The sequence below is a fragment of the Haliotis asinina genome, chromosome 8 (assembly GCF_037392515.1).
Source record: "Haliotis asinina isolate JCU_RB_2024 chromosome 8, JCU_Hal_asi_v2, whole genome shotgun sequence".
Lineage (NCBI taxonomy): Eukaryota > Metazoa > Mollusca > Gastropoda > Lepetellida > Haliotidae > Haliotis > Haliotis asinina.
Genome location: NC_090287.1, coordinates 56,981,101 through 56,993,037, shown reverse-complemented (window position 1 = coordinate 56,993,037; position 11,937 = coordinate 56,981,101). Strand labels below are relative to the sequence as shown.

At 38.9% G+C, this 11,937-nt stretch overlaps 1 protein-coding gene across 1 annotated transcript; it reads right to left on the bottom strand.

The window, feature by feature from the left end:
* Nucleotides 1–3,858: 3,858 nt before the first annotated feature.
* LOC137295310 (uncharacterized) lies at nt 3,859–11,126 on the bottom strand. Its single transcript, XM_067826626.1, has 3 exons — nt 10,142–11,126; nt 8,896–9,835; nt 3,859–4,222 (listed from the first exon to the last, which is right to left on the bottom strand). The coding sequence occupies exons 1-3, from the start codon at nt 11,124–11,126 to the stop codon at nt 3,859–3,861; spliced, it is 2,289 nt and encodes a 762-aa protein (XP_067682727.1).
* Nucleotides 11,127–11,937: the final 811 nt, after the last annotated feature.

Sequence of the window (11,937 nt, the reverse complement as noted above, 5' to 3'; positions counted from 1 at the left end):
CAGATGTTTTTGTGACAGAGGCGTACGTTTCAGTGTGCTCAGTAGATTGTACAATCTTTCTTGCTTCAGCAAAACTGACGTTCCTGGAGAATTTGACTTTATTAATTTCCATTTGCTTTTTCCAGATGGGACATTCTTTCGAAAAGGATGAATGATTTCCTGAACAGTTTGCACATTTTTTGTGAATACTGTCACAATCTTCGGTTACATGTGTATTCTCAGCACAGTGAGCACATGTAACAGACAATGTGCAAGTATTAACACCATGTCCGTACTTTTGACACTTAAAGCAGCGCAGGGGATTTGGAATATATATGTCAACATTGAGATTGCAGTAACCTGCTTTGATTGACTTTGGAGGTGTTGGAGCTGAAAATGAAAACAAATATGTATTGGTTTGGACAGTCTCATTATTTCTCCGTATTGTGAAACGTTTGACGAAAGATACTCCTTGATCTTTCATCTCGGACATTATATCGAGCTCAGTCATGTCTGCTAGAAGACGCTCACGGTCTCGAACTATACCTTTGCTTGTATTCAGTGTTCTGTGGGCAGAAACTACTACCGGGACTCCGACAAACATATCAGTTGATAACAGGTTGGTAGCGTGTTGTTTTCTGCTACATTCAATCAGCAGTGAACCTGATCGCAAACGTTTGATATCTTTCACCTCACCTGCAATGCCAGAGATGCCTTTTGAAATTGCAAAGGGATTTAATTTCAAAGAAATCTTGTCAAGTGTTTCAATAATCAAAAAACGTGGCCAGTGATCAATTTGTACAGAGGGTCGATGCTGATCGTCATTTTCCAATTGACGTTTGGTTTTTTTGTTAGGAGTTTGGTAATCCATGATTACTGGTATATTGGTTCGTCATCCGAGCTCCCCACCCACCACGGAGTATCACAAGGACAATGCTAAAGCAAGCGGGCCTCCAGCTTGCAGCACCAATGATACTCGAATGATATACTCCAGCAGAAGAATCAAAAGATTAATAATTCCACCAGATTGGCCCATGAGCCACTGCCTTCTGGCATAGGACTCTAGGCAAAGTTCAGAACAACATATTTCAAATTACAAATATTTTACACAATAACGCCAAGACCAAAGTACACCAATTCCAAATGATATTTGTGCAATGATAAATACAAGTATAATCCATGCACAGGGCTTGGCATGACCAGCCGATTGGTCGAACCGGGCCCATTCGACCACCCGTCTAGGCGAAGTCAGGGCCAAAGTGGTGTATTGAGCAACAGGAACACGGTTGCAAGCTCCTATTGCCCTCAACCACCAGGATCCCTTCCTCCGCCGACACAGGGCCGCAACCCACTGCAAACGGGTTGGTGGACCAAATATCCCCCCGGGTCCACTACGGGGGTGTCGGCGAGCTCTTAGCGTTACCCAGCACCCACCACGAGGAGGTGGCTCGCCACGGGTGCCACTCACTCAAAGAACCCATGGTCCTATAGTTGCGAATGTCCAGTCCAATGAACCGCCAACTGACTAACCAGTGTGTCTCCTGTATGACTCAGCTGGCACGTGTCACGCACCACTAGACGGCGGTCAGTAAATAATCGAGTCTGGACAATCCAGTGATCAACAACATGACCATCGATCTGCGCAACTGGGAACCGATGACATGTGTCAGCCAAGTCAGCGAGCCTGACCACCCGATCCCGTTAGTCACCTCTTACGACAGGCAGAGCCGCCTTTCTACCCCGAACCTTCACAGGTCACACCAGCAAACAGATAACCCAAAAATGTATACGGTGACTCATGTTAAAGTAATTACTAATTCAAGCTAGAAAAATAACTTTGTGGAGAAATAACGAAACATTAAGATTTTATGGGTGACATCTTGTTTATTAGGTAGAAGGATGATTCTGTTACTAAGCAAAACGTGACAACAAGCAGAGGCAAATATGCATTGTATGCGTTGACAAGCAGCATGTTAACAAAAGTTACAACAGATAACTGGAAACAAGTAGGTCATAATACGTAGCTTCACATATCTGTATCGTAATGAAAGGTGACAGGACAATTGAATTGGATATCAGCTGAAACACACATGAAATGCTAAAACATACAAATGGTAACTTCAACATATCCTAGTCAATATCAGGTATGAGTGAGTGAGTTTAGCGTCACATCGGCAATATTTCAGCCATATCGTGACGAGAACAATTTAGGTTACATCAAATTGAAAATCAACAGACCTGTCACCTGTCACCGAAAGACAGTAAAGTTCCTAAATTAAAAATTATTATTAAAATATTATTATTATTAACATAATTTAAAACTAGTAGGCTGTCACAAAATAAATCACTACAGATAGTACATAATAAAACGGGCTATAGATCACCAACAACCGAACGTAGATCAAAATACGGTACAAAACAGTACCTTTGCTACCTGCATGGACCCTAGTAGGATTTACATCACCCCTTCTGCCATTGATGACAGAGGACAAATCTAGCCATACATTAAAAGTACACATATTCTAAAAAGAAGTGGCAAGTTTAAATTTACTTGAAATGTGTTGGGACTTACGTACCCTCTCAGGAGGACAATAATTTTACAATACTTCGACCCTCTTTGAGGGTACAACCACTAACCATGGCCGTTGATAATCTGAACTACCAGTCATAAAACCTTATCTTATTTACAAAACTTATATCAAAATTCATTTAACAATCTGTCTCTTTCAATCAGATATGAAACAGAACAGAGAGTGTGCAAAGTAAGTACACTTATATAAATATAGTTAAGTGGTTCCTAGTTGAGCACAATAGAACTGCCGAGAACAAGCAACTTTTTTAACAAACTCAACCAAGCATATAAAATGCATTAGGAAACAACATTCAGCTTAGTAATTCACGCATAAGGCGGAGTTGCATCGATGTAACTCGCTTAGATGTAACCAGCATAGATGCAACTCGCATGAGGATTATACTTGAAAGTGCGGCCTACCCCTACTCCTCTTGTATAATTTACTTATAAAGAAGAAGCACCACGTATTTATACAATATGAACTCATTTATGTGTGGTCATTCACATTAGACGAGAGGTACTGGAAATAGTTTGCCTCTTCTTGATACAGACATTGGACAGATAACAAAATAGGGACAAACTGAAAGAAGCTGTGGTATAATCTTTATATATATGTACATACAGACATAAACAAGGTGCTGTGCACAGTGTATACGGAGCCAAAAATTTGGTTTGCCTTGGATAGTCAATATAAAATTGGATATTTTGGATATCTTGGCATAATGTCTTGTGTATTCACGAACCTAAATTAAGTTCAGTTCTCACAGAGAATGTTGATAACTTTCTAAAATAAGAAGTGTGCAAACGTGTTGGATTCCTGCTTTATGTACTGGTGAAAATCAACAGAACACCTGCTACTAATTTATCACAAGCGACCACATCGAGCCCTACCACCACAAATGGGATATTTGATATAAAGGAGTGAGTGAAACGTGTAGAAATATCACCATAAATACTCTTCACACATTGTACCCATGAGAGAATCGAACCCAGGTAAGTCCCCACGGTCCCTAGTATGGTGATCTGCCTTCAGTTGTTGGCAATCTATAGCCTGTTTTTATATTGTATTGTCCGAATAGTGCTATTAGTTTTGACTTTCCACGCTAGTTTTAATCCCATTTGCGATATTCTAGTTCATTAACTGTCCTTCGTTGACAGGTTTTTATAATGTACATATGATCTTTTTCATTGTTGAATGTTCTCGTCACGATATGGCTGAGATATTGCCGATGTGACGTTAAATATTAACTCGCTCACTCACCCATGCACATTTATGATATTCATGTAAGATAGCACTTTCTTCTACTTCAGCGGGGTGGGCTGTTCTCTTCCACATCCATATATGGAGCAATAGGAGGCAGAACGTCACCATATTTCTGCAACAATTCCACAGCTAGGTCCAGGGCGTGTGAGGCGTTGTCTGCAATCACTGTGTTCGCCAGACTACGTGTCCAGGTGTTGTGATATGAAGATAACTTCCGGTATGAGTTGTCAATCAACACGTGAGGAATGTCCAGTAAAGTGCTGAGAATATGGCCATGTAATCTGTCTGTAATGACAACACGACCTCGCTGGAGAAATATCAAGCCGTTATTGGCCATCAGGAAAGCAGTTTCCATTGTTGTATTTCCTTTTGGTGTTTTCCAACCCCACCAATCTGAACAGTGTACACTACAAAAATGACTTGGTTTCCAGAAACCTGGAAACCATCCGTAATGTGGGTAATTGCGGAATCCAGTTGGTTTCCATTCCCTGAAACTCACTAACTGAGTTTCCAACTAGATTCCATTTTGGAAATGTGATTTTGGTATTTCTGTAAATGGAAACCAAAATGAAACTAAGTTCGGGGGTTTCTTGTTGGTTTCCATACCTGGAATTTGCAACTCTCAGATCTCACTAAATGGAAACCAACATAAAAGTAGAAAATGTAGTTTCATGTTGGTTTCCATTGCGCTGTTGTGAACTAAGTAACATAAAATGTGTAATTGTTTACCATCCTGACATCCAGTTGGTATCCATTCAGTAAAACTGGGTGACCTAGTTTCCAAATAGAATCCATGATGGATACTCTAAGCTCCGGTGATGGAAACTGACACGAAGCTATGGTCATGTGTTGGTTTCCATTCCTGACTGAAACTTAGCTTTAACGAGGTGTTATAATTCAATCTGAATGTGCCTGGGGAAGGAATAGTAGATTCGTATCATTTCTTAGATGAACAAGACAACAAAAGTAAATTGTTGACGCATCATTCTGTGGATATCACAATATTAAATGTGGCTTCAAACTGATGATACAAGAACAAACTATACACTTTTTCCCTCACATTCTTGTTTAATCGTAATGTAATGAAACATCATATTCCAACTACCATGCACACAAACTTCACAATAACCGTACTAAACATGCAAATGGTGAAAGGACGAATGGCTATAAATGGCCTTTGCCCGGCTATGTGCGCGAGGCACACTTAGTTCCGTTTCTCTAGATTGGGATGAATGGGGCAAGTCCAGGTTTCGGTTGTCTGCTTTGTCAAATTGAGGATCAGACGCTTTCTTTATCTGAAAAGAAATAATAAAACAGTGATATCTATATACAAGAATAAAAAGTGAGTTGACTCTGCATAGAAACATTGCTCAAACTTTTATTATATATTAATTATAACTTATTGGATCATTGAGTTGTGTACGGGCTTGTATTCCTTTCAGTAAATATATTGTATAAAAATAAATAAAATTAAAGCCACTTTAGCAATAGCAATAGTTCAGATATATATTAATAATTAAAAGGTAAATGATGCAATATATGAAAAAAAACAGGCTATAGACTGTTCCCAACTCCTGGGAATGTGAAAGAGTATAAGCATTTAGGAAGATTAGTATAAGTCATTAAAACAATTGTCAGTCCGGTACTTACATGATAACATTTATGCAGAATATACGTGTATTATACAATAAACTGAGGCAGTGCGTAAAGTTTAGCGTTAAAAGCATTTATAGTTTTTAGACACTGAGTTCAAATACTTGACAACTAATCAGTGTCAGGTCATTAGTGTGTCGGGGTTCGTGTGTCGGCTTCACTGGGGCAGTCCCCACTTGACAGCCTCCTATTATCAAAATTAGCTAGCTGTAAAAACAATAGAACTTACCTGAGTCAGGTGTTGACAGACAAAACCGGAAGTAATGAACCGGTAATCCATGGGCACGCGAACTCATGACATTTTATAAAAGCAACAGTTTGTACTGAAGTGGTCGTTTTCAGTCTTTGTCTTAAAATCACATCCAAATTGGGTCAGAGAAGGATTTCGTGCCTGCCAATCGAAAAAGGATCAGGTATTTCTTATTACCAACAATGCCCCTACGCACAGTTCCCGCCATTTTGTCTCTTGATCCCAAGTTGTTTTGAGACGACTATTTTGAAAGCAGTTCTCACCCGGTATGTCCAGTAACGACGACAAGGAAGTCAACACAGTGCAGTATTCCTACGTTTGCCCGTGTTATCTGATTCAAGAGACTGGCAATGAGATTTGCAGTAGAAGCTTTGGAGATTTGGATACGTGAAAAATTGAGAACAGCAGCAGTCGTTGATCGCAGCGGGAGAAAAGGAACATTCCACGATCTGGTCAGGTACAGTGTTATTTTCTTGAAATAAGCAATAGCACATGTTCTTCGTAATGTTTAACGTAAATAAGTACCTACTACAATACATATGAAATTTTAGACTTGATGGACCTCGGTAAACAATGCGTGTCGAATTCTTAGCAAGAGAAATGTATGACTTCCTTCACTCAGCACTCGGTTAATTCAAGAACTCGATATTACTGTGATTTGGATCAGCTCACACATGATTAAAATGGTTCAATGTGTTAATGAATGAAAAATTATCTTTCCAAGAAAAAAATAAATCACAAAAATATCTCTAGTATATTATTGCTAATGTGCTTGTTACGACTCAAAATAACTTCAAACGTATTTATAAATACGAATATTTATTTAAGAAATCCTTTTCATATTGCTTTTGATATTTGCACGTTTGAAAACAATGTAGTCGGGGATAGTGTGTCATTTTGCATTTATAGGTTAGAGATTCTCTGACCAGATTTGGTGCATTGTTTGAGTGAAATTTCAAAATTGCAATTTCACAATGTTTTCAAACTAATATTGAATATTTTTATATTATTGATTTATGAGATAATTTATATTTGCCATCTGATGTAAGTAGTGGTATGCTTATCATATCAAGATTTAGCGAACTCTGAATGAAGAAATGTGGATTGTGTTAGTCCCACAGAAAAGGTTACGAAGAGTTTTTGATATAAAGAATATATGGGTATACAATGATGGATTGCCAACCCAAAATAGTATATGAATTTGCTGACCTGGATTCTTTTCATCTAGCATATTCTACACTTTGCAAATTGATATTTATTCTTTTTATTTGACACTTTACTGCTGTCAAGAGTGCAATATGACATGTTCCTGACTTTTTTTAATCGATGCATTTCTACGTTTCCAGCATAAAGGAGGGCAGTGTTGGAAAAACTGAAGAAGGCAGCCAGGGCCAACTCATTTTGACATACAAAAGGTATGTATAACCTGAACCGTCCAGTGAATAATGTACATACAACATAATCAAATAATGTAAATCCTAGGAATCAGTAAAAATCATGGCGCATGTCACTATTCTTGTAACCTCCAACTGGAAACATGTTTCACTTATAGTTATGCATCATGCACATGTCTCCTTTCAGAAGCTTTTTGATGGGTTTGGATGAACAAGATGGATCACTTAAGAAGGTGTGGGGAAAGTAGAGGCCCACGGCTTGTACACAAGTTCAGAGTAAGTAAACGTATTCTAGTCATTTTACATCTTGCAGATTAAAAATTTTAAGGAAACCTTTAAAATATCAAGTTAATTTGGATTCTTTCTATGTACATTCAAGGAATTTCAAAATGAACAAAATGTTTGAAAAGTGCAATTTATCCTTTGAAATATACAGCTTAAAAAGTTTTAAATAACATATATTATGCTGCAGTGTATGCTTGTGACCCCATATTCATAGCTTGTCTGCCTGAATGACTCCACATTATTGGTTAAGAAAGCATGTCTTTTCACAATAACGGATAAATCGTAGTTCTATACTCATAATGTGCATTGTAAGTAACATTCAGGAAATAAATTATGGCTTTCAAAGGCGAATTTCTTCATGTCTCTGCACTCTGTCATGTATCAATAAGCTGTTCTGCGATTGAAACTTTTGATGTCAAATGCTCAGTTTATACTTTTTGATCTCTTCGCTTATCGGACATGGGGTTCAGTGTATTTCACCTCAAGCAATGTTTGACCGGTTTCTTTTCTCTAGCTATGGATATCGTAGACGAATGCTTGTTTGTACTGATAGTTTGTTTTCTAAATTTCAGAAGCTGGAAAGCAGGAAGGCTGTGAAACGATTGACTGGCCGGAGGAGAAGAAGCACACAGTTTTTCCTCTCTTGGGGAAAGAGCTAACATTTTTCAAACTAGGAAGCCAGGTGATATGGGCTGGTCTACAGTGTGTTTAAGAAAAATATCCTGTACTCACTGCTAATTATTCCCTCGCTTTTGTTTCATTTACTAACTTGAATATTCCGAATATTATTTGTTTACAAACATATTGTTGAATATAAATAAACTTTTAATGAATTTGTGTTTTATTCTGTTGTTTGTCATCCTGATGCCTTTTACCATTATGCAATTGTATAAAATACCTGATTTACTACATGTGAGACATGAAACAACATCTTTTCCGGAGGACCGGGTAAAGGGCCAACACGAGCAAGTTTCAGTTCATGGAAACTAGGTATTAAACTAGGTTGGAAACTACAACACGGAAACCGGGTTGAAACCTACAGTAAACTCATACATGGAAACCAGGTTGAAACCTGCAATAAACTCATACATGGAAACCATGTTGAAACCTGCAATAAACTCATACATGGAAACCAGGTTGAAACCTACAATAAACTCATACAAGGAAACCAGGTTGAAACCTACAATAAACTCATACATGGAAACCAGGTTGAAACCTGCAATAAACTCATACATGGAAACCAGGTTGAAACCTACAATAAACTCATACATGCAAACCATTTTGAAACCTACAATAAACTCGTACACGGAAACCAACTGGATCCCGCTTGGAGGAGTGGGTAATGAAACGAACTGGAAACCATCCTGAAATGGTGCAGTTTCAGTTGCATGGAAACCACAATGAAACTATAGGAAACTCCCTGGAAACCAACTGGAAATGTTGGTTTCCATGACGTTTCTTCTCGGTTTCAGTGTTCCGGAAACCAGCTTATTTTTGCTGTGGTACTGTAATCCCCGGGGGAAGTTTTGGTAATTTGTAGCCAGGAGTCTCCTCATCTGAACGTTTCAACCACAAAATATCAAAAGAAGGGGAGATAAATCTTGGAACAGCTCCAATCTGAAAGGCCATATCTGGAGCCATCATTAGGGTGGGTTTACCTTTGAAGTAAGTCTTAGCGTATCCCAAAGACTGCCTATCCCTTAGTATCATGGTAAAGTTCCCTTGGTTCGTGTACAATTTCTTACAGAATTCAAGATGTTTTTCGGAATGTTTCCTCAGAAAGATACTCTGGGGAAACAATACTATCTTAAAGTGTGAAAACCTTTGAAATATTTCTTGACGAAGTTTATCATTAAAAGAATATCCCACGAGATTTCCACCTCCATGAATTAACACAATAAGGTCATTGTTGGAATAGCTCGAGGTCAGATTCTTGGCATAGTCAAGATTCTTATTGGTACAAGCATGAAAGTTACAGTAATACAAAAGTTTTATACCCAGGCGTCTCAGGAGATACACCTCGCCCGTTGTTATCGCAGGGTCACCTTTGTTTTCAAAAGCAGCAATGTCCAATAATATTGCATATTTGTAAGGAGATAGTACATCAGAAAACAAGTTGAAATGAACTCTCTGCGCCTCCCTGATGACTGCAACAGACGATGTCAGGCTTGGAGAAAGTGTATCCGTTTCTTCTGGACTCAGGATTAGTTTTCTTTGTAGAATTTCTCCCACCACTGGCGTCCTTGAGGAAAACTCCGGGATATACTTCAAAAATGCATTTCCTTCAAATGATATCCCTAAGAACTCAATACATTTGGTACTCCTTGGTATGAAATATCGATGTACATCAGGCATGCTGTTTATGCTGATGAAGGGTCCCACAACGACAGCACAGAAACAGAGACAGGAAAGTCCCACTAAACGTCTTCCAACCAATTCTAAAAGAAACACAGAAAGAAGTGCAATTATGTTTGATCGCAGCATGCCAGCATGCATGCAAATAGTTCGTTTCTGCACTCACACTGAAAAAGCAGCGGTATCATACAGATCGAATACTTGCCTAAAATATTCCTTATCAATAACGCTTACAAATGCTGGTCGATGTCAACGAGTTCAGTTAATATTATGTCAACATGTATTTAAAATGATGCTTCCAGTTGCCATCCATGTCAGAAATATTTTCATATTCACTCAAGTTCAGTCTGAGATGTTACATTCATGTAACTAAAACGTGACATACTTACTTGATGGTAGATTGATAGTGGAAAAGAAAACCTTTCCTTTTATGTCCAAGACGTAGATAATTAAACCAAAGGTACAGATGCCAAGTGCAGTGAAGTTAGCAAGCGTTGCCTCCCTTTGTCCTGCTGAATAAAGCATCAGCACTACGAGGACCCTCTTAAAGATGTTGGCGACAGAGTGACTGACTACAGACATGTAGAGAAGCACGGCGTTGGTGGAGATGTAGGAGTAGATGACGTGGAACACGCTGGAGCTCAGTCCCATGTAAACCAGAAATAAAAACAAGTTTGACAGACGTTTTCGTGAAGTAAGGTAGTTAGTGCCAAGAGTCACGACAATACAAACAGCCACAATACCGAGGACAAATCTCTTTGATCTCAGCTGGATGTTTGAAGTGGGAGAGTCCTTCTGTTCCAGTTTGATAGCCACGTTTCTGAAGGCCAGGATTAGATTGGACGTGAAGGCAACGGTAATACCAGCAGCTGTCAAGGGTGTGTTAAAGGAATTTCCACAGAAACCAATAGCGCCACCTATGATGATAGGAAGAGTAATATAAGCGGATGGTGGTAGAGATGTTCCTAAAGCCAGACGCTGAATAATGGCACTTGTTGCTGGTTCCAGGAGCTTTATGGCAAATGTTGACGACGCATGTACCATTGTCATGCTGTAGTTTGTTGCCATGGTAGCCAACGAGTGGCAGGCAATCTTCACCCATAACATCTTTTTGGCCTCTGTTGAACGTGAGTTCCAGAGACCTAGGTCTATGAGTAGACAGCACATGGCAACCTGACATAGTGTAATAACAAACGCCCATAAAAGCCCATTATCTTGGAAGTTCGCGGATGTTCCCAAGAAGAGATAGGTAGACTGGTGGCAAAGGAACGAAGTCACAGCCCAGCTGATGAATGTTGCGGAACCAGAGAAGAGCGTCCTCTGAAAACAAATAATTACGCAATTCAGATTAGCTAGATGATGTGCAGCACTCATTGCAAATATGAAACGAGGTCAAAATCTAAACAGTCATAAAGTTATTTATTTCTCGGAATAATGTGACGTTTGAGTAGAATCAGAGGGGGCGTGAGTGCCTATTGTATCTCTGGGGACTCATCAAGCACCTGTTCAAGTGACAAGCAACATCACATTCCATTGAATATTGCAACTATCGAGTACACCCTTTCGCTTCTTGGTTATAATGATCTCTGTGTTTTGTCTTTACAACTACTGAGGTAGGTAACTCGGTACCTAAGTCCCAAAACATTCACAGTAAATTGAGACTTTCCAATGTTTGTAATCATAGCATATGTGTAATGTTAATTTCCGGCTAGATGCGTCCAAATTGCAAACAACTGAAGGGATAATGTAAATTCACTCAGGGTCCATGCAGACAGCTAATGTACTGTAGGTCTCCATGGTCCCTAGTGTGGTAGTTGTTGGCGATCTGCAGCCCGTATTTTATACTCTATTGTCCAAATAGTGATATTTGTTTTAACTTTCCACACTAGTTTTAATTGTACCTGTGATTCTGGTTGTTTTACTGTCCTTTGACGCAAGTTTTTTTTTTATAATGTATGCATATTCCATTACGATATCAAAATGTTCTCGTCACGATATGGCTGAAATATTGCCAATGTGACGTTAAATATTCACTCACTCACCCTAGTGTGGCAATCTAGCTTTAGTTCTTGGTGATCTATTCCCTGCATTTTATATTGTTTAGACTTCTTCAATTACACTGTTTTAATTTTACATGCTAGTTTTATGTCCATATCTGTGATCATCTAGTATTTTACTGTCCTTC